The sequence below is a fragment of the Cyprinodon variegatus genome, unplaced genomic scaffold (assembly GCF_000732505.1).
Source record: "Cyprinodon variegatus isolate N-32 unplaced genomic scaffold, C_variegatus-1.0 Scaffold92, whole genome shotgun sequence".
Taxonomy (NCBI): Eukaryota; Metazoa; Chordata; class Actinopteri; order Cyprinodontiformes; family Cyprinodontidae; genus Cyprinodon; species Cyprinodon variegatus.
Window position 1 is genome coordinate 1,000,547 of NW_015150545.1, and position 27,121 is coordinate 1,027,667.

General features: G+C 38.8%; 1 protein-coding gene across 1 annotated transcript in view; it reads left to right on the plus strand.

The window, feature by feature from the left end:
• Positions 1–15,372, plus strand: part of efnb3 (ephrin-B3) — a 115,555-nt gene extending 100,183 nt beyond the window's left edge. Inside the window, exons 3-5 of the mRNA XM_015373795.1 lie at positions 1,810–1,902; positions 5,561–5,623; positions 12,866–15,372. Of these exons, the coding sequence (XP_015229281.1) occupies positions 1,810–1,902; positions 5,561–5,623; positions 12,866–13,287 (578 nt within the window). The 3' untranslated portion in view covers positions 13,288–15,372. The remainder of the gene's footprint in view (positions 1–1,809; positions 1,903–5,560; positions 5,624–12,865) is intronic.
• The last annotated feature ends 11,749 nt before the right edge of the window (positions 15,373–27,121 follow it).

The window sequence follows — 27,121 nt, forward strand, 5'->3', positions numbered from 1 at the left end:
ACTTCTCTCACTCTCAAATGCCATCTTCCATTTGCCATTTCTCTCTTTCCTTTGCTTCAGAGAGGTTAATTTATATTTAAGAGAGAAAACAAGGATGCGTGTATAGGGGTGGTGTGTGCAGCCTGCTGGAGGGAGAAAGGGTATGATTACCGTACAGTTTATGAGCTACTGCAGCCTGCATTAGCCTGTCTGTCAGCCTAGACCTTAAAGACAATTATAGAGGTTTGAGCCCAGTATTTGGTCTGGTGATTGAAACCCAAACCAGGCAGAGGGAGAAGTTTCTCAAGTATTAAGACCAGCTGCACAAGCAAAGCCTGCATCAACTGAAAGAGGTGTGATTATCGCAATAAGTTCCTCGCATCTCCTTACTTCTCATTTTTCTCTGTTTTTTTCCATTTTCTCACATTTTCTTGTGCTTATGAGTCCACATCCCCTCTTTTCCTCCGATCCTCAATATTACTCTCACTGCTTCTTTAGCTCTCTCCTCTCCCCTTCCCATGCATACTGTAGCCTGCAGGTTGGGCATCTTTAATGGAATAGCTGACGTGCTGTACGCAACGGTGAATGTTTGTGCTGAAATCTCGCTGATGTATGCCCCGGGTCACTTAGTAACTATCTGCAGTGAGGGGTTTCCGTTTATCCATCCGCCTGCGCGTCTGTCCAACCATCCATTCATCCATCCATCCATGATCCATCAGACATGGACATGACATAAAAATATTTTGTGTACCTCATTTTATTACTAAAATACAGGCTTTAAACTGAGGCAACCAGATTTTTTCTCAAGTTTTCTAAAAACAGATGTTCAATTTCCTCCAATTTAAAATGATTTTGTGTTTACCATGAGAATGCACAGATAAACTCATTTGATTGTAACTCAGAACTCTATATCGGGAATATCTGTTCTTGTTAAATAAAAAAATACTATTTGCTTTATCTTTTATGGGTATAGGAAATTAACATCTAACTCCTTATACAGTATTAGATTGTGGTTTTAGAAAATGGGTAATAATACTGTAACCATAAAAGCAAACCATGATTTTATTGAAGCTTCATCAGTTATTTGAGGAATATTATCCAACTTTTATTTACATTTATGCTGATGATGCTGTGTTTAGCATATTTGGGGTCTGTTCATTTTTGTGTGATTTTTTCAATAATAAAGGAGCTTTTAAAACCTAAAATATACAATATATTTAGTAAATATCTTCCTTTAAAAAATCAGTCTTTGAATCCCCTAATTTAGGCATGAGCAGTGACAGTAAAAGAGAATTACCCTTTGCTTCTGTAACCCATCCATCACAGTCTAAATTCTAATAAATCAAGACCAGTTTTTCTCCCCAATCAAGCACTGATTTGCATCTCAGGGGCTCCATTTTCTTTCATAAACACTTTTGATTGGATTATAGAGCCCCCAGCCAGTCCCTGCTTTTCTAGATTAAAAACATCTAACAAAACCTTACCCTCACCCCTGCTTTAGTTATTCCTGCAGCCCAGGCAGCAATTGTAGTTGATATCAAGCGGGTTAGTCCATACCGTGCTGGAGGGGGGCGTTAATGAACTCCAACAAGTAAACAAGGATTTATTAAACTGCTGCTGCCTGTGTTTTTTTTTTTGTTTTTTTTTTGTCATTTTCTGAGCTTCTGGGGAAGTTTGAAATACTTCCTCTGCAAAAGTTACTCCAGCAAGGCTGCCTTTGTGAGAGGAATCCAATATTTGCTTCTTCTGCAGAACCAGAGAGCTATTTCAAAAGAAAAACTTTTTTTCCTTCCCAACTAACTGTCTAACATTCTTTTTCCTTTCTTGCAGCTACATCAGATGGGACGCGCCAAGGCCTGGACAGCATGAGAGGGGGCGTATGTGCTACAAAAGGCATGAAGGTGGTCCTGAAAGTGGGACAGAGTAAGTCCTCTCAACTCCCTATTTGTTTTATTTCAGAAACTGCTCTGCCTCACACAGATTACACCCAACGGATGGAATAAATGGCTATTTTTGTCCATCGGACATAATCGAATCACTTAACAACACGGCGTGATCGGCTAGCCTGGGTCACATCCGTGCAGAGACGGAGCAGCTCACTTTCATTAGTGCACCTCATCTCCTCCACTTTTAAACCATCCGTCTAATCTTGCTGTCTCTCAGACTTGCACGTTCAATGAACACAGTGGAGGGTGCGCAAACCCTTATTTCTTTCTTTCTGGGCTACATGTGTGCCCTCACTGAACATATTAGGCCTCGTTAAGTGGTGAGAACAGCGCAGAAGTGTGGGATCAGTCAGCTCTAATGAGGCCTGTTGACTCCCTTCTCACTCTGCCTTTTAACTGCTACCGACTCCTCATACTGGCCCCACTTTCACTTTATATTTATATATATAAATATTTATATATATATATATATATATATATATATATATATATATATATATATATATATATATATATATATATATATGCGCAGCCCTGTTGGTGCACGGATACAGAGGTGTCCAAGCAGGCGTCCGAACACACACGTTTCGCCACGCAGCTGAGAGTGCGATAACAAAATGACTCCATTTGGTCTTAAAGCGCAGTCAGTGATTTTTAATGACTCGTGGCTGAGCACACCTCTAATTTGTTTGGAAAATATTCACGGGTAATGACCCCTCGCACACCAGTTTTCAAGAAAGCAGCACATAAAGAAAGGAAAACCGGAGGAAAAAAAAAAAAACAGCCAATTTAAGCATTTTCACTGGCCCGCTCGTTCCAGCACATAATAGGCACCTGTCCTTCATATGACCGCCCACACACACACACGCAAACACACACAAGTACACAAATACAAGATGCCTTTTTCTATTTCTTTGATCTGGGCTGTGTTATCGGACCCAGTGTATTGGAGGTTCTCTTCAGCAAAGAGCCAAGTGGCGCTGTTATGGCTCTATCAGCCTGTAACATCAGCACAGTCAGCTCAGCTCAATAGAAATACCACACACTTTATTTCCCCTGGCTCACATAGGCAATGGAAAAAGCAACCTTCTCTCACTTTTTCTTCATCCTTCCCTTTCCCTCTTCATCGAACTTGCACCACTCGCTCTTAGATCTCCTTTTTCTTCTCCCTTTCTGCTTTGCATGACGTCTATCTCTCCTCACACCTCTTGCCCCCTCTTTTTACTGTCACTTTTTTCCCCCTCTGTCTTTCCATCTTATCTGTCATGTGGCTGAAAGGTCACGTCTGTGTTGTTTGTCGTCTAAATAAGCTGCCTCCCGCCTCTCGCTGCTCTCCGAAGCGAAGCGGGGAATACACACGCAAACACATAGATCGACCTGTCTGCTCTTATTTTTTTTTTTTTTATCTCTCTCTCTCTGGAGCTGCCACATACATACATGCACACACTTTCTCCTGCGCCCACCCTCGACGTCCTCCACTTGCCCCCGCTGACCACACAGCAGTTCCTATTGATCACCGCCTCCAACTTCTGTTTGGTTTACTGTCAAAAGGGAGCTGCTGGCCAATAGGCCTACACTATTCTAAATGTCAGTACATATAGTTGGAGCACTCTGCACAATACACACAAAGAGGAACCTTAACTCACCCCTGGTTTCTCCATAATTTACCTCCAAGCAGCCAACCTTTTAAATTAGTCTTGGTCAATAGTTCTTCAGGTTTTCCAAAGGTCTTTCTAAACTTCTTTAGACTTTGGTGGCTTCTTACCTCACGTTCAACTCTACAGCTAATCATTTTCAGATTAAAGTTTTGTTAAGTTGTTAAACCACTGAATTAGACCCTACTCATCATTTCTTGCTAAAGCATGCATACCCCCTGGAACATTTTTAATTAATCAGTCTGCTTAGAGGACCATAGTAACTCTGGAGGACCTGTACAGATCTACAGCTCAGGTGGCAGATTACATGCAACTTATTCTTATCCTGTTCTGTTGACATGAAAAGTATTAGTCATATTTCCAGATAAAGTTAAAAACAAACCATTGGACCTTGTTTCCATGTTTGAAGGACGGCATATTAGGCTAATTCTCCACAAATCCAGCATTGAAAAAAAGGCAAGAAGAAAGTTCTTGCCGAAAAAAGTCATAAGAGGTCCAGTTTGTCAAAACAAAAACAGCAGTATTGGGCTGGATGAATTTAATTTGTTTAATAAATTGAATCAGGTCATAATGGATATAAAGATGGATGAGCACCAGTACATGGAGTTCAACCCTCAAAGAAAAAGCCTCTGTTAGAGGCAGCAGAAGGTTGAAATTGGGGCAGAGGTTCACCTACAACAGAACAATGGCACCAAACATACAGCAACAGCTACAATAGAATGGCAAGGATGGTCTATTCAAAGTCCAGACAAAGGTCTTTGGGTTAATGTATCCCTTAAAACAATAAAAAGATTTTAAATAAAGTGGTAACAAGATGAAATACTGAAAGGTTTAAGGGGCATAGATACTCTAGCAAGTCACTATATGGCAGAGGTGGCACTAGAACCAGTTCTAAAATGGTTCTCTGAAAACCATTGAAAGAACAGGTTTAGTTTTCCACATCCAGATACCACATGATTTTGCACTTGAAAATAGATTAATTGAAAGTTTTATAAGCAAAGATTACTTTTTAATTTGTATGTGCCTGCTAACATATCACATGTTTAGATAAGAAATAAAGTATTTACCATTCTGGTTTCCTGTCGCCTAAAGTTACCAATATAAAAAAAAAGAATGAAAATAAAACATGAAAGAGTTCATAACCAGTGACAACTATTGATCAAGACCATTTCTAAGGCTGAAAGAAAGTCTGAAGACAGTGTTTCTGTCTATTATCACTATTTATAACTACCTTCTATACTTTAAACATTACATCGACCAAAAGTACTCCGGGATAATACTATTCCTACTGTTGACCAGATGGCTCAAAAAGGAGAATATAAATAAGTTTCATCTGACCATCTAATTCAGCTTTTGATAAGACGTACTTATGCAACACAAGTATGTGTGTGTTTGTGTGTGTGTGTTTGCCTTGTAAATGCTGTTTAATGCCATCACCATCACAGAGGGCTTGCTAGACAGATGGCCTGATTTAGAGACTACAGATTACAAGCCGTTATGGCCTTGTGAAAAATCAATTGGTCCAAAAAAAACAAAAACAAAAAAAAAACAAAAAAAAAAAAAAAAACCCAACGGCCACTTCTGGTTTCCTATTTGAACAAACATACATAGCTTTGTCACTGTGAGCTTTGTTATAAGAAGAGGAGCAGTGAGAGAAGTTTTATTAAAGCTCTTTACTGATTTTATTTTTTTCTTAGGATTGATCTAATGTCGTGTATATGTTTAAGTTCTGAAAGATAAGAGAAACAGGCCTTTCGCTGTTTAAAAAAGTCTGTAATTTGATTTAAATATCTCCAGATGTGTATACATTTGATGAAATTGTACAGTAAAAGAAAATATTAGTAGTTTAGCAGTTATACATTGCCTTAAATGAACTGATATGTTTTAAAATATTAGTCTGGAAAACAGGATTTTTTTGGGTTTGATGAAAATAAAATTAAAACAATGCATCTTTGACCCTTGTTTCTTTTTCAAACACAGGCCAGTACGGACTGCCCCCGAAAAAGGACCAACCAGCGGGACGCACCACCAGTAGAATCCCAGGTATGGAAGCAATAATCCCACCAATATACAGAACCAAAAAGTGGATAGAGAAAAAGCAAAGAGTAGGATACAGGGAAAGCAGCCGTGGAAAGAGGGGAGGGAGGGAGGCAGGAGGTGACAGATGGAGACTATGCAGCAGTGACATCTGCAGATCTCTTTGTTTAATTCCATATTTCTATCCCTCTCCTCCTTCAAGCTAAGTACCGCGGGTGGGAGAGGGATGGCTAATAGCTACCCTGGGAGAAGGAAGAGAAAAATAGAGGGAGGGCATGACAAAGCTAGTGAAAGAAAGAAAAGGGCAGGGAGTCATTGTGGCCTGGATTCTGTAGTTCTGTCGAGGGACGTAAACGATTGGAAGAAATATGGAAAGATGAGGGGAGAAGATGCATAAAGGGAATAATGGAACAGACCGAAGAGAAGTGAAACGGAAAAAGGAGAGGAGGGGAAGCAATGTGCAGATTCAGGCTCCAAGTCAAAGTCATTCACTGAAGGGAAAAAAGACATGATTCACACTCAGCTGCGTCCATGTCTATTTTTTCTTTTTTTTCTGACAGTGTATTTGTTTGGCAGAATGTGTAAATTGATGCATTCACACTTTCTCACATCACTTGTCCATAAATCTTATATGAGAGGAGTGTTTTATGTGTGAGGTAGACAACAACTGTATGTATATTTGCCAATATAAATGATTTAACTTCACATAATGGTGTTATACCTTTTGGATTTTTAGATGAGGGTGTTTTGACTCAGTCTCAATTAATCTAAGAGGATATAGTTTCAACACTATTATATTGAAATTATTTCCCTCCATCCAATTCCATTTCGGTATTGAAAGAAAGGAGCCTTATTTAGGAATTTGCTTTCCGTGTCACCTAATTTATACCAACCTCCACTCATCCGGATCAGAACACACTGATAATTATTCACTCAGCACTAACCCACTCTTAACAGTCCACTGAGAGTGAGAATCCGTGGGTTTGCTTCATATTAGGGACTCAGGCGCTCCTGATGATCATTGTCTCTTGTGTGTGTGAGGAAGAGCACCTCAGATCTTTCTTTCATTAAATACACACATAATTATTTTATCAATTCACTTATACAGCCCTTTAAAACAGCCGGACAGGTGGCTGAAGCAGTTAAAGGAATTATGACCTGGTATTTTACTTAAACAATCCCTCTGAAACTGACTTTAAATTCATGTTTAATCAATTTTAGGTGAAACAAAATTTAAATAGATTTCATTCAGACCTCTTTGTTTGTTGACTGTTCCTAGGCCTCTAAGACAAAAGGTAAAATATTACATTTACTGACTGCATGCAGAGAATTTTTGGAATCACCGACTTTTGGTGGAATATAAATGTTTCAGTATGGTGAGGTCAGATTGAGATTGTATATTTTCTTTCTACTTGGCTCCAGACTTTAAGCCATTTAGTTTGTTTGGTGTTGGGGAAAAAAAGTGTTAGTTGCTAATGGTGTGCTTAAAAGGTTTTACATTGGGGAGAGAGGGGATGCATCCTGAACAGAGTCCACTGCAAAGTCAGGTATTAAATGATGCATATGGTGATATCCATCCAGACTATCCTGGTTTTCCTTAGTTTAAGCATAGGCAAGATACTGCATTAATATAGTTGAATTTCTTTCGAGTTACCAAAAAAACATTACAGTAGGCTGTCCGGAGTTTTTAACAGTTGGATGTAGAGAAACCCTCTCCCCGTATGTTGCTGTGCACTGTCAGTCTGCTGGCTAAAAGAATGCTTCTACACCCTCGTCATGCATAGGTGAAAACCTACTTTGGCTGTTGTGATATATTTCCAAATATAAGCGTATCATCTGTAAAATATAAGGTTCCTGTGAGTGACAGAGCATGACCCAACCAGTAAACTCAATGTATGCTCACAATTGCTCGATTTCATCAAGTGCTTTTAGTCACAGAATGCCTTATTTTTGTAGCTTGAGCGGAAACTTGTCTTAAGAGGTCCAAATGCATTGCCCGATGCTGTTTTGCCAGGATGCACAGCGCTCACCAATGGTAAACAAGCTGTATGTAGGGCCTCTTCTTTCTCTCATAAACCCAAATGCACACTTACATCTCAATCCATACAATATATCAATCAACCCAATTCTCTTTTAAAACAACTATTCAATTTTAGAGTGATGCAACAAAGATGATAAAGCAAAGTTTACTTTGGGCTCTGGAAATACCTTAGATCTCATTAACTGATGCCGATGCCCCTGTTTATTTTATAACCGCTGTCAGCCATGTTTAAAGTCGGCAAGCACATCAAGTGATTTTTGCATGATCTTCCCACCAGAGCAACAACTGAAAATTGACTTTTCAGGTCACCTTATTGCAGGTTTAAAAAATAGACCTTATTTGGTCATGCTTAATGAAGTTGCTCGTTAACATGTGCAGATAAGTAAGGGATAACAGCCAACGTTCATTATCATCAAACGGATGGACAAAGGGAAGTCCGTAACTGTCCACTGCAAGTATAGATTATGGTAAATAATTAAATATAAAAGGCTTTCATTCTTTTCAAGGTATCTATGTGTTTTTTGTATATTTATACCTTTGACCATACCTTTTAAATAGCATTGTTGTATTTCCTACCTATAGCTGCACATTGCTGAAAGAATAGGAGTACAACCTTCAAGTCAAAACTGTTCTACCCTTGACTTTTTATCCTGTGGGGTCTTTAAGTTTTGAAAAATCACCCAACAAAGTTAAAAATCTTACTGTGTAAACCAGCCTTAAGGCAAAACACTCTTAGTTTTACTAAAATACTTTTTCTCTGCCTTTCCTATCATTATTTTATATTTCTAACCAAGTGCAGAGTCTATGTTTGATTGTCTAGTTTGCATGGCTGTCCTTTTTTTTTTTTTTTTGTAAAATTTATAAATGTGACCTTTAAATATTTACTATTGTGGAAGAAGAGGTAACTTGAAAAGGTCTTACTCAGTTCCACCGTTGAAATAACCAAGGCTTTATATTATGTAAGTGTACTTTTAAAATTTATGCTGTAAAAAGGACAATTTTAAAGTTTAAGATTTTTTCTGTCGCTATGATTGGCATTGAAAATTGTATTGTCTCCTATTATTATCTATCCTTGTCCGACTGTTCTGCAGGTTTCTAGACATTGCAACACACAACTAAATTGATAAACATTATTTGCAGCATTTGATGGGATGGTCATAAGGTATTTCAATCATTTAAGTGAGGTGTGCTGGAGCAAAAAAACATCTAAAACATGAAGGATTAAGTTCCATTGGTTTAAGCAATTGTAATCTCAGGAATTTCAGTAAGTTATTATAAATATGGCATTAAGACCTGTGTTTGGAAATCAGGACAATAAAAGATATAAAGAAAACTCTTAAAAAAAACATATGTTTGTGATTTTATTTAGAATTGCTTGAATTATAAAGTCAATAATAGTCAATCACAAGAACCCTCTTAACAGCAATAGTTCCCAGGTTAGAAGCAACATATTGACTCTCAGCAGGTTCAGAGTCTACCTCAGGGCTCCTACCTAGTGGGATGTGTCTGAAAAGACTTCAAAGTCCCACCTAGGAGGCACCTGGTAGCCTTATCTCACCTTATCTCTAAGTCCAGTCACACTATGGAGACTATTAATATTATTTAAGCCACTTGTTTTCAACATCCTTGCCATTCAGTCTTGATGTATATCTCATTTATTATACCTGAGGGACAGATTTGTAATCGGGGTCTCCAACACCAGGCATATTTATATGCTGCTCGTCGATGCATCCCTGCTTCAGCACATCTGATTCCAATGAATGTATGTCATTTGGCTCTGAGGAGGCCAGGTAACAAGGGATTCTTTTGATTCAGGTGTGCTGGAGTCAGGATGCACCGAAAAGTTGCAGGATAATAGCTCTTATTAGAGATGAAGACCTCTCTGGTAGAGAAACTGGTAATGGGGGTGATTTATTTATTTTTTTGCTCAGCTCTTTATTTACCACAATAGACTACAGCAGAACTCACATTAGTGAAGATTAGGCTCGGATCCATCTCTTGCTCCCTCCTACAGTAAGGCTACATTCACACAGCAGGTATTGGGGCTCAATTCCGATTATTATTATTATTTTTTTTTTTGCATTGTCATTTTTGCTTATTTTTATATGCGACCATCATTAGACATTAGTCTAATTAGTTCACAATCCTAAAGTGACCAACAGATGTACTGTAGATGGAAAAACACTTCAGAGATTACACAGCAGCACCTTCTAGAGGTAATAATGGATGCCAGTATCTCTGCATTATTGTTAAGTTGACAAGCAATGGAAGCTGACAACATGATGACTACATTATAATAATATGAGGAGTCTGTGTGCATGTGTAGTCAGAGCCTGGGCAATTACGTGAAAGTGGGATTAAATGTAACATAACCACCCAGACTGACAGACTCTTGAAACTTTTGGGTACATCTCAAGTTTTAAAAGCATATAGGAAAGCTGCACGATCTTTTTTGGGGGATAAAAGATAATAATTAGGCATATGAACATAGAATATGCATGCATGGATGGATTACTAACTTGAAGAATGCAGTCCACCATTTGCCGTTGAAAACAATTGCCTCAGACTTATAGAGGTTGAGTCTCCCAGGCGTTTTGTTTTGCTTGTTTCAGCCTTGAGTTGAATCGATAATTGTCTTAAAAAGTCAATATCCCATATGGCAAAAAATATATAAAAATGAATAAAATATATATACATTTATCTTTCATACGTATGTTTTTTTTTTTTTTTGATTCCAAGTTGATGTAACTGTGAAGGAGTAGGGTAACGACAGCTGGTGTTTCTGCTTATTATTTTATTTTTATTTTTACCTGTTGCGTGTTTGTCTCTAAGGTGAATTCATTATTGATATAAGATGGCTAATGGGATCAGATGGAAAGTAAAGCCTCAGAGTCTAAAATGTGGTGATAAAAACAGGAAGGGGAGTAGGAAAATGGAGGGGGTGGGGTAATAAAGGTAAAAGAGAAGAGAATATAATAAAGAGCCTGGGTGAAAAGCGGCATCTGTAATGGAGATAGGGAGTGAGGGATATTGGGTTAATGGACGGAGGATGAGAGCGGGAGTAGGGACCATAATCGACGTCCGGCATCAGGGTTTTGCTCCTGGTCGGTCCAGCGCAACGGGGTGCTGAGTGCCAAAGGGAGGGGGTTGGTGAGGTGAGCCAGTGTGTATATTCCGGTTATGACTGTGTGTGTGTGTGTTTGTGTCAGTATCTGAGTGTACGAGTGTGTCTTTGTTGCCAGGCAGTGAGCTCAGAGCAAGGTAGGTCATTACGGCTACAATAACCCAAAGACAGCGAGGACCACGGAGTGAGGAGGGAGGGGAGGAGGACACAGAGGGAGACGCAGGAGCGAGGCAGAAAGGGATATGTGCCAAGAATAATGATGGACAAATACAAGCGACTCTATCTCAGCCTTAACCAGTTTGAAACTCCTGCTAACACGCTCCCTGCCTCTGTACACACACACACCCACATACAAAAACACACCAACCAACCCCAAGACCATCATTCACCTGCTGAGTTCTGACCCAGCCCCCTGCGGGGACAGCTGCCAAGTCAGAGGCTGTAAAAATCTCAACTTTCAGGCAAACGAAGACACACAAAACAGAAAGACAGAGTGAGGACAGCTTGTAAGACCGACAGATAAATAGAAAGACGTTTAGGCAAGAGGGTGAGTGGGCCAGTGTGTGGTCCGGTGATGGGAGTGGACCCAGGAGGCGAACTTCTTGTGGCTGCCGGTAATACTAAGCAAATACTATCCTAAGGGTTAGGGAAATACAGTTTGTTACCTTGATATACACTGTGGCTCAGCCTGGCTCTCCACAAAGCATACACTGTGCACAGCTCTCGCTCACTGCGGACATTCTTCGCTGTTTTTATATGCGCTGCTGTCCACTTCATCACATCAATAAAGAGACCACAAATAAGCTTCTATGAGATCTGCTGCATACTTACTGCATTCCGCTGGGTTGGAGCTGACGCAGCCTCATTGAGCTAAACCATCACCATTACTCATGTTATTGTGGTGTAGGGCCATAAAGATCGGTATGTTTTCTCCAAAGCATCATGAAAGCATGAATTGTGAAAGTGTCCAGTGTTATTGTATTGTTGGGTTTAATGTAGAAGCACTGGGAAGATTCTCTGGCACCAATGGAGCCTTCAGATAATTTTTGAAGGGGTTGCCAGATAGGGCACTTATTGATAATCTTCGCGCAACACAGCAACGCTAATGCACCGAAAGGATATCCGTGACCAACTATAATCTGCACTTTGACCTGCATGTACGGCTTTTTACGGACTCATATTTCTTTTCAAGAATCATGCATATATGCCAGTCACTAGGATTAAAGTATTGTTTAAGAACTGTGGGCTTAACTGAAAGTCCTGAGTTCAAATTGTCCATTAATATAATTTTATTGGCCTCCAAAAAACCACCTGTAGATGTTAGTGTGAGCATGTTTGCTTATGGTTCCTGTCTATCCTTGTGCGATAGACTGGCATTACTGTATGTCAAGTCATGCCTCTCTTCCATTGACATTTGGAGATAGGCACAAGCTGTAAATCCCCCCAAAGTGCAGGATGTATTTAATGCAGCCAACTGCAGATAGCCCATCTCTTAACCAACTATTATCAGCTTGTACACTCCCAGTTTTACCTTGTTTATAACAGAATGGCAGAAACAACAGCAATACAATACTGTACATTTCAGTACTGTTCTCAACTGTAAGGTGTAACAAATTATATTATTTACAAATACTGCAGTTAGGAAGCATTTGGAATGACCTCTATCTTGTGACTGCAGTACATTTTTTAAGACAAATATCTGCTTTATTGTGAATGCATTAAAAAATAACTACTACTTTGTTGTAGAGTAAAACATCACAGTGAATCCTATATTTCCAGTATCCTGTATAACAGGCATCCCCAACCTCTGTCCTCGAGGGCAGCTGTCTTGCAGGTTTTAGAGGTTTCCCTGCTTTAGCGCAGCTGATTATAATGATTGCAGTAGATCAAAAGCCTGTTAATCAGTTTTTAATTAAAATCTGCTGTGCTGGAGCAAGGACACCTCTAAAACCTGCAGGACAGCGGGCCTCGAGGACCGAGGTTGGAGATGCCTGCTCTATAAGACTTTACTAGTTCTATTTGGATGCTTAACTCTTTTTAGGTGCTCATAACCCTAAAATTATTGTATTCTCGTTTATTTCAGGGGGAAACTCAACCCACACTCGAGGGCCGTTTGGAGATGGCGGCGAAGGTGAAAATGGACCTCTAGCGCCACCCAACATCGCCCTTATCGCCGGTGCAGCCGGAGGCTCCGCCTTTCTCTTACTGGTCACTGCTGTGATCTGCATTGTGTGCTACCGCCGGAGGCATGCCAAGCACTCTGACACCCACCACCCACCGCTGTCGCTCTCGTCCCTCACCAGCCCTAAGCGCGGCGGTGGTGGTGGGATATCCAGTTCCAACAACAATGGCTCAGAGCCTAGCGACATCATCATCCCCCTGCGGACGTCAGACTCGGCTTACTGCCCGCACTACGAGAAGGTGAGCGGGGACTATGGGCACCCCGTCTACATCGTCCAGGAGATGCCGCCTCAGAGCCCCGCCAACATTTACTACAAAGTATGAGACAGCCGTCTGGACACTCCCGCCTTCCTTCAACCACAACCAGCCAATCACGCCCAACATCTCCCAAATGAAGCCACTGAAAAGTTTGCCATCATAGCTCCAAGCTGGAATGTCTCAGTAGTACCAGTTTTGTCCTTTGAAACCCCTCACCCCACTTGCCCCGGCCACTGTTGTGTTTCTAGCTGAATAAACCCTCCTCCCCCCTTAACCCCTATTTCACACAACTGGGCCATTAGGTGTGTTTAAGGGGTGATATTGTAACCGCACATAGCCCTTCCTAACAAGGCCCTTAAAATTGGGCAAGAGGCTCTGAATTCCCCCGTCTTTTTAACTCAGAGCCAAATGAGCCCCCCCACCCTTTAATGTGGCACACACCCTTTTTCTAAGAGTGTGAACCTGGTGTTGGGATGTTTTAAAAAAAAAAAAAACGACTGAAAGGACTTTTTAAAAAGGACTATGCTCCTGGACCCACTTGGCAACGATGAACTCTGAGTCTCAGAGACCAACGCCCGCCTTGCCCACCACCCCACCTCCCTTTTAGATCTCTATCATCCAATCTGAGACGAGCCCCCTGCCGCTAACTCGACAATAGCCTCCTAGTTTGTTCGTGTTTGTTTAAATCAAGAAAAAAGGCTATGGGGCCTCGGACTCACACCCCGAGCCCAGACCAGATTCCCGGACGGCGTCTGGTCAATCGGTGACTCGCAGAATCGTGTATATTTTAATAAAATGTGTGTTTGTGTGACTGTGTGCAACGGAGCAGAACAGTTGGGTAATAATTATGGCGCTGCTGCTGCTGCTCCAAATTAGAGTGAAGTTAGTGTGCTTCAGCAAGTTTGCATACACTTCAGTGTGTGCGTGCTTTTCTGTGTGTGTGTGTGTGTGTGTGAGCGTGCGTGCTCTTTAGACTCGTCTCAAATACCAAAACACAAAATAGTGAGCGAATATCAAAAAACTGAGATTTTTTATGGCTATCAACACTTATAGATTATATATATGAATATCCAGTAAATAATTTGTAGATGGTTTTTTTATTGGTTTATTATTTTTACCCACTCTATTAAACTACACTTATGTTTCTAAATGTTTTCATTAGCTTTTTCGTTTTTTGACTATTTTCCACACTTTTACCTCTATATTTTAGTGCCTTACGAAAGTATTCACACCTCTTAGACTTTTTGGAGATTTTGTTACACTATAAACATAAACTCCCAATGTTTTAATATGATTTTGTAGAGCTTTTTTTGAGGTAGGTCAACACAAATGGGTGCATAATTGGGAATTTGTAGCCCTATTTTCTCGAACACTACTTAAATAAATCTAGTGCATTGGCATATAAATGCTAAATCTAGTGCATTGCTATAGAATTCTTGTCACTCCAAGACTATTAGAGAAAAACCAAATACATTTGGGCCCTGTCTTTATGCTAAGGCACACTTTGTATTGATCTATAAAATAAAATTTTATTTAATGTTATATTATGACAAAATCTAAAGAGTTTAAGGGGTACAAAAACTTTTGTAGAGCACTGTGCATCCTCTGTTTAAAGAAGTTGTTTCTCTGTTTTCATTCTCTCCCTCCTCCTCCCCGAGGTCGACTCTGTATATTTTTATAGCTCATCGTACTATGCTGTAGTTTTGAGGTCTAGACCTCATTTTCGTGGAAGTGTTGAGGTAGAACCATCAATGGAAGTTTTTTTTTCAGTTATTTTTTTATTTTATTTTTAAAAGGCAGATGTAAAAGAAGCTGTGGTGGGGGGGTGGCAGTGGAGGACGGGGAAGGGGGAAGGTTTAAGAGAGAGGATGAAGTGAAAAAAAGAAGTACAGAGGAGAGAGAAAGAGCGCCGTCTCGGGAGGAGGAATGAAGCAGCTTCTGAATGCAAAACTTTAAGGAAAAGAGAAAAATGAGCGGAAGGGTGATGAGGATTGACAAGACTGTGAAGCAAACAGGCAAAAAAAAAAAAAGGAGCAGCTGGACTAATAGATGAAGGATCCAGTGGAAGGAAGGAAAGACGGACAGAAAGCACATGAAAGAGTGGCTGGCACAAGAGGAGAAACCTCTGAGGTGCTGGACTGTCAGCCAAAAGAAAAAGAGCAAAAAACGGATTTCGGAGGAGTTGAACTCTACATGCCACAGACATCCACACCCACACATCCACTGTGACTCCGGCACGTTACGGATTCGTTCCTCTCTTTCTCCCGCCAACATTTGTGTTGAAACGCACACAACACACTCTCTCGGATTTCACGCGTTTCTTGACGACCGTCGGATGACATCCTCCAAACACGTTCACCCACACTCAACATGAAAATGTTACTTTCATCCGATTTCTGTTCTCCTGAATCACGTGACGGACGTGAAAGGGATTTAAAAAAATGATTGATTGTGTTTTGTTTTCCTCTTATTCGCACACAGAGATACTTACATAAATACACACCAGTGCCCTGCACCTCAACCTCAGAGAGCAGCAGCCCTTCGCTGTGTGGGGAGGTGCATAATGTTCACCTTGTGCATACTAATAAAGCTGTTTTGTGTTGCTCAGACATGTTTTTTGGCTTATGTGTAAACCGCGGAAAGCTTATGCTTTTTCTTTTTTTCTTTTCAACTTTGTCCAGACACAAGAAGACTCCAGTGTTATTGCCATGTTTCCTGTGTGAAGCCAGTGTTAAAAATCTGAACCTTTTCACATTTCTCAGACGTGTTTTTGTACCAGTATCATATAATCTTTCATACCTAAGTGTCGCATTCGTCTAAAATGACTTTGTTCCACACATGATGTTTTATTTTTGGATTGTTTTCAATACCACGGAGGAGTTTAGATTGTATTTTGACTGTATTAAAAATGATTTTGGAAAAAAAGACAGAGAGAGGGGGAAAAAGCACCTCAAATTCTCCTTTTTTTTTGTAAAACTACCAACTTGTGTTCCCTTTTTTTTTTTATGTATAATGTTTATTTAAGTACTTAAACAAACTTCAAGCCAAATGAAGTGTCTGTTATTCTCTGAAAGTCCAAAATGAAAATATTTGACTAAAAAGGGGGAAAAAGTGAATAATTGTGGGCAAAAATTAAACAAAAAGAAATCCACTTTCTAGTCCATTTTCCTCCTTTTTTCCACTCAGCAGAATGTCAGCTACACTCTGCTTAGAGGTTAACATGCAGCCATCATCAGAATGAACGTCATCTCCATTTAAGATTTTTAATGGTTATAATTGGAACCATACTTTTTCCGCATTGAAATGATGATTAAAGAGTATAACTTAAAATCTAAATGCAAAAACAATAAGTGTAGAGCTTATATGTATACACCTACTAATATTTTGGGTCTTAAGTTTTGGGGTAGAAACAACTCTTTTGCTGCTTCTGGTGTAGTTCTGTTGGTCATTTGTCCAGTTTCCTTAATTGATAATTGAAACCAGTTTGTTTCCTGATAGGTTTTGGATCTGGTTCATGTTAACAAACTCGATCCATTCTGTAAGCTGTGTTCACATGTATTTGGGATTACTTACCTGTTAAATAGCCAATAATTTAGGCAACACCTTAATGCTTTATGGTAAAATTAAAGTCCACTTTCTTTATGCATATGCCCGTACTACTAGTAGTCAGGCAGGCTACCACAACGAGTGGTATAGCATCCTTAGCAGAAACAACCTCACTTTTATTCCTCTAAAAAGATGTTGTCAGTATTGGCTATAATCTTAAAGTTGGTCTCATTTAAAACAACAAATACTTCCCACATAAGGCAATAAAGACATGATTCACATAAAAACTTAACAAATTTAAAACCCTCCTAATACATGTTGATGTAAAACCTTTATAAACATTTATTTGCCAAAATCAACAGGTTTTTAGCAAAATTCTTGTTTGATCTCTGCCCACTCTTTTTGTCAAAGTTGTCCTTGATGTTAGCCCTATTTTTCGAACTGTGTTTGAGGTTTAATGTCCAGCAGAAATAGAAACTTTGGCTTTATTTCAACCCACTAAGGGCTGATTTAAGGTGAAGTTGAAGAATTTGGAGGTACTACTCGTCTTCCTATATTTCAACTGCAAAGCATCATTGCAACTAATAGATAAATGTTCCCTCATTATGATACTACCACCAGTTTTATAGATATATATGTAACTTATATATAGCTTCAATTATTCAAGGTAACAACATAGGAGGTAACATAGTTATAAGAACATAAACTATAAAGAATTATAGAAACATTCCTTTAAGAACTTTTATTTTTGAATAGATAGAGTCCATGCTGATGTTAAACTGCCTTGGAAGGATGCTGTTATTCATTGTTCCTCTAGTTTATAATCAGCTTGAGTATGGGGGATTTCTACATTATTCTTGAACATAATCGCCTTCACTCAGGACCAGGGGACAGCTTTGGTCAGATCAAACTTGACACAGTTGGGTGTTCTAACAGGGAGGTGATCCTTAACATGCCAAAAGTGGATTTTAAAAGGCTTATATAAAGCTTCCTGAATGGCCTCCCGAAAGACTCTGACCTCTCTTTTCCTTTATTGGACATTCTGACAATGTTTTGAACCAGCTTAAAATAAGCTCTTCAGATTTTTGATAAAAGGAACTGTCAAATATCCAATCAGGATTTTCCCAGAAGCAAAAGAAGAATTTACAAAAGGGCAACTTAACCATAACCAAATAATAATAAGGGAAATGTATATATAAGCTACATATTCCATAATAAACCCAAATTGGTGCATCCAGTTATATTTTTAAGCAGTTTATTCTTTATTGAACATATTGAATTTGCACCGATGAAGACTTTATGTGAACTTTTAAGCAGAGCTGTATCGCTTGGACTCAGTTCAATCCTCATGTAGATGTTATAATTTGAAGTTGTGTCTTTAGCTCTCACAGTTTTTCAAGTTTTCTAAGAAAAAGGAAAATATCAGACCAAGTCCACTTTTTTGAAGCGGGATGTGAAATGCTGTTTCTGTGGTATAGAAGAAATAGAAAGACGGAGACAAAAAGAGAACTGCTGCCTCACCTCCCCGTTGGTTAAAACTGTGTGTATGTGCATAAAACGTGCGTGAGCTTCTTTGTGCCAATAGCCGGCTAGCGGAGGCCGATGGTCGACGCAGCGCTCCTATGTGATGTGTTGCGACTTTGTATTTTGGGGACACCTCTGTGTGAAAAGGGTTGTTTTTTTCTGTTTGTCCTCTCCTCTCTTCCTTCTCCTCTTTCCTTGTTACCTCCTTTCCTACTCACCACCACATCCCCTACCCTTTTTCTCTTTTCTCCTCACCCACCCTTTCCTCTACCAACACACCTCTAATGAGAGGAAAAATTAGTACATTCCTGGTTTGGAAAAAAAAAGTTGAATAAAAAAAACAAACAAAAATGTTTAAGCACCACTCCTTTGGTTCCTCTGTGTGAGTCATTATGAAGAAAGATCTTTTGTTCTGCCTTTAGAGGAAGAGAAAGAAAGTTCTTGAGGCCCTCTAACCCAGCCTTTAATAGCAGGTCTCTCTCCCCTTATCTCTCCTTTGGGTTGGTCTCTGCAGGGGCTCTTTCACTGCCTCTGCTAATAACATGTCCATCTCAGACATATGCACACACACACACAGACTCTCCCACCGGTGTTATCAAGAAGTTATCAAACCCAGCTTGGTTAGAGTTGAACGTTGCCTGGCAACGTATTGACAGAGCACCACCTCGAAGCCCCTCTTCTTCCTCCATTTGCCCCTTCAGCTTTGTGGCGCATTTCTATAGCAACTATTGGCGTCCATTCCAAAATGTGCTCCATCCGGTTGTAGATCTATTATGTTGGTGTGTGTGTCTGTGTATAAATGGTGTTCTTCACCATTCGAAGCATGCCATGCCATCAGGGTGGCCGTGGGTAAAATGACCAGGCGGCTGCCTTTACCCTTTGATCTGTGATGCATGAGAGTAGATTACTAGCTGTCACACACATTCTCATACGGTGGTCCCACCTACACAAACACAACCACATGTCTCCACGCAATCTTTTGGAATACCCCACACGGCTGTTGATCCTAGAGGATGCTCGCCGTTGCCTCTGCCATGACTACCAGTCATTCTGGGAGGGATTTTTTTTTCTGTTTCCTACCAAACTGGTTCCACTTCTAAACCGGCTATTTTCTCTTTCCATCGCTGAATCACTAAACTGCCACTGAGAAAAAAATAAATAACTCAAACTCCTTACTGATCCAGTGAGAAGAACCTCCCTCAACAGATGGTGAGTTTTCTTACTTTAGGAAACATGTTTTCACCATTTTCTCACACTCTTTTACATAAAAAGTAATTATATTTAATATTAGTAATAGGTGTCGACCCATACGTATAGGCCCATTTACCATTTCACGAAAAATGAATAATAAATCTCTTGAATAGAAGCTGTCAGACAACATGAAGTAGGTGAAAAAGCTCATTATATATTGCTAAAAGAAAAATAAAAACCAAGCCATTGACTACCATACAGCTGGACTGAGTTACAAAAACCATGTTTGTAAGGTTTTGGTCCTCCAAGATAAACACACTGACAGCTATTATGTACAAATGGAGAAAACATGGAAGTGTGGCGAACCATCCAAAGACCTGGTTACAGAATTCTACCCACCCTGAAACTAAATCTCTGTTCAAGCACGTTGGACTCAGCTTTAGCACTTTCTTTCTAGTTTTACACTTTTCATTAGTTCAAGTGAATCTAGTAAAGCTCATTTAGTATACATAGTTGCTCACTTGCATCTTTAACCTACTGTACATTCATATTTTGTAGAGAGCTTAGAAATGATTGAAATAAATGTCAATAATCAAAAGACATAATGCAACAACAGCTGCATTATTGGACATTTCTTTAAAAGTGATGAGAAGTCAAATTCACTGGTTGCGTTCTACGTATGACAGAAATCTCCTGTGTTATTTAACTGATTCTAATAAGAAACAGAGGTGGAAGATGTTCTTTTTTTTTATTTTCTAAACAAAAAAACTAAACATCACAAAAAAGCAAGTGATTTTCTTTGGATGGAGCCCAGGTGTTTGTCAAGGTAGGAGAATATCTGATATCAATTGTTCAAACTAGTAGTTATTTTTACAAATAAAACTTCCAGACTCCTCTTAGAAAACCAACGAGGAAGAGTGGTTTGATTTTTATGGATTAGAGTACATCCAAGCAATCATTTAAACTAACTGAAAAAAATAATGATTCCAGAGTTAAAATAAAGTCTTAAAACGTTAATGAATAGATTCCAAAGCAACAGCTGGGGAAACATGGAGTCATGGAAGAAAGTTGGGACAGATGGCCTCACAATCAGAAAGGAGTGAAGATGTTTTACAAGTTAGTGGGGGCAAACAATAATAAATCACTGTTTGGGGTCTGATAAGAGTCCAACAACAAAAAAACAAAAAACAAAAAAAAAAACAAATAGAGAAATTAAGGCAAGGCATGACAATATTATCTGTATAGCACAATTCAGTACATTTACAATTCAAACTGCTTTACATAAATTAGATAATAAAAGAATAAATGCAATCAAATAAATAAAAAATAAAAAAATAATTGGCTTTTAGCACTTTCATAGTCTTCTGGAAGTTTGTTCCAGATAATTGGAACATAGGAACTAATTGCAGCTTCTTCATGTTAGTGCTAGTTCTGGGTGAACAGAGTAGGCTGGAACTAGAAGACCCGAGTGGTCTGGCAGGTTCATAAAATGACAAGAAATCTGTTATGTATTGAGGCGCTGAACCATTCAGTTATTTATAGACTAACAGAAGGATATCAAAGTCTATTCTCTGAGCTGCAAATTAGTTAAACATGCCAGCTGAAATACTGCACATAGTTTTCAGGTAGTTGTGCTATATCTTAGATTTCACTGCATGCTTGTTTAGTTTTTTTTTTTTTTTATTCAGTTCCACAGGATATATTAAGATTGAAATGTTTTAATTTTGTCTTCATACCGCTGCAAGTGCTGCCCAGTGGAAACTGTCAAAAACAAAGAGCTTCCCCACACCATGCTGAACATCAGAAGAACATACCCTATTGGGGCATGGTTTCATGTTTTTTTATGTTCTCTAGTGCAGGTAAGAAATGAGGGGGAAAAAATCAAACAATTATTACTCAATATTTACAGGATGGTATGAAGCTAAAACAACCCGATGTAAAGTTCAGACATTGCAAAAAACATTTCCAACACCAAATATAGATGATTATTGGCACCATTTGGGTCTTTAACTTATTTAAAACATTTGTAAACTGCTGCTGGTTTTTACCTTACTGGTTGATTTTTATACATTTTGTTTGAGATTAATTTTTTCTGCTTTGTTTAAAGGTCAGAAATGCCATTTACCTTTAAAAGATGGCTCAACAGACAGCTTTGCACATAAAAAAATGATCCTAAAATAATTGTTTATGGGCATAATGACACAAATTCTGTAATCTGTTATATTTCTATGGACTGCGATACTTGACAAGTCGGAAATACAGCATTCACCAAAGGAGACAAAAATACAGTATAATAAAGATGTTCTAAAATTACTGCATTTTTCTTTTTTGTCATAAAACCTGCTAGGAACTAGTTCTGGCTCAAGCCCTGATTTAGCACTGGTGGAAAAATGAAATCTACTTGGGGGCCAACACAATGGATGCTGGAAAACACTGAGCATCCCTCCACCAGCAACCTGCTGAGGCTGCTAATCTAGCAAACACCTTCCCTGTGGAGCAATTTTCCCATTTTCATCTGCTTTCCTTCCATTTGTACATACAGTCCAGGAGGAAGAACTCAGCTCTAATCTTATAAACCACAATCATAAACAGCTTGTAATGCAAAAAGCCTATTTTTCTCTGTTGACTAAGAACTGTGAACTGGATTCTAATTAAAACTGGCTCAGCAGTCTTCTTATCTCAAGTGATTTCTCATATCAAATACTTTTTTTTTTTTTTTTTTCATAACAGACATTTTAAAATTAAAACCATTACAGCGTGGCAGTGCCTAAACAAACACCAGGAACAATCCAGAAATCTTCATGGAGAATATTCCACATATCTTTATTTCTACATTTTTTAAATAAAGGAATTGTATTCATCAACCTTTTGATACCACAAATTCTACAAATAGTTCAATTCAAAAGTAAGCTAAGGAATCTTGTTCTTGTTTGCGGTTGAAGGAGGATGCTTCACCTATTTTGGATTTTGCAGTAATAATCCTATCTGCATAAACAACCATCAGTAAATACGGATTACATGTTGTGGCTTAATTTTCTCACCTTTGCTGCTGAATCATTTGCAGTCAGATTGTTATCCAAAGATCTGTAAATATTCACATATTGCTGCCGTTAGTAAAACAAATGTGTTCAAATATTTAGTGTGCGTTGTTTAGTCTGAAATGAAAACACTATATTCATATTTACAGATCAGCTGTATAGGTGAGTAATATGAAAGAGTAATAACTAAATAAATAAACAGAAGGACAGTTTTGATCTCCTTCTGGAAAAGATGATAGCTTGCTATATTTTTATTTTAGATTGCATTTCATATTTATGGCTTATCTGCCAATATTCAACCCCCTAGGGCTCAAACATATGTGTTTAAACATCCAGTGGGTGGACAATTAAGTCCAAAGCAGGGCTAGCACTCCTTTACGTTCTTATTTAATCTTTATCATTTGTATTAGATGCATTATAAGTAAATTTCATTCAAGTAGCTACCCTGCCTGGCAAAAATATTCATACGTCTTGACCTGTCTCACCTTGTGTTGCTGTACACACACAATTTCAGTATTTCGATTGCCTGTGGCATAATTGTGAAGTTGTGTTAGGGTCTTTGAGTTTTGCTGTTTTTCTAGTGTGAGTGTGCCTCCTGTCACAGAGAGGATCTTTGCAGGTGGCTGGGCCGACCCATGTTAATGCACACCTGAGAACATTTCTTAATTAAGATGACTAGCATATATATAAGGAGTTAAGGGATCATCTCTCTTCGCCGGATAATTATTATTCCAGCCATAGACTTAAACCAGAAATGTCTTTTTTGTTGAAATTTGCCTTTTTGTGAATCTCCTTTAATGTGGACCCTGTTATTGTTTCAGAAAACCAGTGAACCTCAGTTTGTTTCTGATCTTCGTGCAAAATGTCTTACCTGTGTTCAGCAGTTCTCCCTCTTCTTGACCTGCCAATTACCAACGCTCTCGGATTTCACTCACAGTCTTTTGGACCTCTGGGGTACAGTCTGCAAAGGCCGCTGAATCAAACCCCTACAGATCCATGCTAATTTGACTTCATCCCTCAAATAAACAAATCACTCAATCATCCGTTGTCATCAACCAACTCCTCCCTGATGAGTTTCCTTTTTCCCATCAGACCAACCAGAAGGTTCAACTCACATCCTGCAGCTCTCCGCTTCCAGACTGTTGTTGCTTTTGTAGATAAAACGTTAAAATCCACTCGTTCTCTGCGTGTTTTTGGAGAAACAGTTGGAGCAAAAGAATGAATGGTTAAAACAAATTAGAAGAGTTATACTGTAATCTAAGTTTTGAGTATCCATTTATATTCAGCTTACCCTTTAGTGTAATTATGGTCACAATCCCTCAGGGTATGTCTATACCAGCCTTCATTTATTGTCTAGAGACAGAAACTCCGCTATTGATGAAAATAGCTCAGAAAGTAGAGTGTCTTGGAACATCACAGATTACTCAGATAGATTTAGGTTTGACTGAACAGTTCCAACTACGTCATATATTAGTATGATTTTAACATCCCCATTCCACTCTTTCCACCTTCTAATCATTTTGGATCACTATCCTCCTGGAAGATGAAAACTTGGACCTCTAACAGGTTGTCCTCAAAGGTTCTTTTGGAATTATCTCATTTAGGGTTCAGACCTAAATGTGCCTTCATTTAACAATAGAATACATATATTGTAAGAAAAGATTAAAAGCCAAACATGCAAGGTTGTTTAATGGCTTATCAACAACACTTATCTACAACCTGAGGTGTAATTTTTGCAGGGAAAAACTGCTCTAAAGTGTGCCTAAGAGTCGTTACAGATGAGTGACGTACAGAATCCCCTCGTTTAGAAACTGTGTACAATGTCACTATTAAACCATTAAGTAAAGACTGCTGCTAATTGTTCTGCACCAACAGTACATTCCAGACTGGAAACGTCATTCCCCAATGCTTCTTCATAAACAAGGAACAAAGGTCCTTTAAAGAGGTCAGAGAGGAGGGGTCAATTACCACCCAGTTAACTGTGATGGGCTGATTTTTTTCCTTTTGGTTTCAGAGGACTGTAGGAGACCTCAATGTTATCTCTTTTGCCTAACTCTGTATATTGACCTTCTTTCATTACTACCCACTAAACATTTTCTAAATATGATGTTAGGAAAACATTTAGACTTAGACTAAATGTATTGTCATTTGTATACACACAGTGGAAATGTCACAAGAGCTGTACAAAATGAAATTTCATTTTCTACAGCTTTCTTGACATTTCCATTTCTTAAAGTGCAGCAGTGATCAAATGTAAAAATTGGGAGAAAAAAAAAACATGGTGCAAAAAAAAAAAAACATTGATATGGTCAGTTTGATGCAGAGACTGTGACATGATTCCAAGTTTTTTTTCCAATATTCAGCTTTTTTTTCAGTTTATTTAACATTCAGCAGTCTGATGGTACTGGGAAGGAAGCTGTTTCGGAATCTGCTGGACCTGCATTGAATGATGCAAAGCCTTTTCCCAGAGGGCAGCAGGGAGAACAGTCCATGGTGGGGGTGTGAGGGGTCATTGATAATATAAGGGGCTCGGGACACCGAGCACTGGAATGAAACGTCTTTTATGGAGGGAAGACAATTCATAGAGTAGTTTGCAAAAAAATTCACATCCTTTAGTTTTTTCCTACATTTTATAAAGTCATCTTGGGTGTATTTTATTGGAATTGCATTTGACTACCTAACAAAGAATTGTGCCAGCTCCCAATCAGGAATCGTAAGGTTGGGAGACAATCAAACGGCTTTGAAATTCAGTTGGCTGTCGTGAGGTGTTCGTGATCAAATCCTGTTGTTAGAGCAGAGCAGTGAGCCGATTTACCTGAACCTTAGGCACTGCAAATGTGCAAGAGAATTCTTCTTCTTCTTCTAGATTGACAAGTCCGACCAACACCATCTCTCGGCGCTGAATCCGATGTGTGGTTTTTGGACGTACAGTGTAAGCAGTTAGATTGCATCAGAGCATTGGGCGGTACAGTGTAAGAACATGCATCGTGAGCTGCAAACATCATTAAATGATGGTAAAAGATCCTCATAGATTTGATGCATTTCACCAGTGCATAAGTGAGTGTGAGAATTGCAAATATCACCCAATAATTCCATATAAGGCTGCTACTTCCTGTGCTTGTCAGAAGGTGTTCATTCAAAAATGACACGAGCGAGAAGACAAGAAGAGAGACTTGTTTGGAGATCGAGCTTCTGCTGACTAAGAGCTGAGCAGCAGAATTAAAGGACACGTAAAAGACAAGCAGTGGTGAATAAATCACAAGAGTTGTTAATTATGTGGTTTCACTGTTACAGAAGTAACAAAAACTAAAAACTAAAATAAAAACATAAGAATAATAAAACAATAAAAATAGTGTGATGCAAAAAATCAGAATAATTTATAAGACACTCAGTGAAATCTACTGATGAAGGCAAAAGGTGCATCATATGATGTAATTCTGCAAAACTTCCTTTTAATACACAAACCCATGTACTGTACATCCCCAGAAAATGTCTCTTATCCCTTTATCGTACTCTTTATCACTGTCATACATCATATAAACATAAAAATGTTAACTGTGAACTCTAATTTTAGCAACTCAGACAAACCCGAACCCAAACATTTCACATTTATTGTAATAACAAAGCCAATGAGCTGTGATAGAGTGAAATCAATACAAATCTTTCCATGTTCCAGATATTATTTCAATAGTAGCTTGATCTCACTGCCTTGTCTTGTCAGCTGACTGATCACCCTAAACTTCCACGTCCAGTCTGGACAACTCGTACAATATTTTCGTACCTGAGAGCTGAGTATAAATAGGAATAGTTATTGAAATAGTAATGAATACAAATTGTGAATGCAGCTTTTTCTCAATCACTGGTATGAGTGATTTAAGAATGAATTTGTCCAGAAAAATGCTTCTTGCTTGAGTCCCAGTGACCGTAAAAATATACGGTCATTGCTACACCTGAATTGATTAGATCTAATCCAAGTCATGTGTTGAATGACTCATTCAAAGTCAAGGCCTAAACTCAATTGAGACTGTTTCCAGAGATATATTTTGTGCATATAAATCCTAATGTGCAGGTGTGAATAAAACCAAAATGTCTGAGAAATGAATCTTTGTACATTTTTAAATAAGAACGTATTTGTATTAGTTAGTAATTATTACATAAGTTAGATGTATCTTTTCGTGCAAACTGGCACAAGCCACCCTCTCACACTGTAACAGCATTAAAGGATGCTCTATTAAATACCCATTACACATATTCTTTATTAAGAACTAAGCAAACGTTTTCTTCGCACTCACTTGCTCAACCTAGTATTGGAAAAAGGCCAAAGGGGTGTGAATATTTTTGCAAGGCAATGAAAATGAACTGGTCTTCATCAGGCTATGACTTCATTTTAAAACCTCACCTCAACACATTCAGTTCTTCTTCAAGAAGAAATTAACATAAATCTCTGAGATCCTGGATATGGCCAGGTATGCAAAACCTTCAAATTCCAAGGGGTGCACTTTCTTTTAGCTATGATCGCATTCCTTTTATAACTCAGTGGATTTCTTACCACATGCAAGCTTGTCAACCCGATGGAGTGTGAGCAAGCATCCATATGCTGG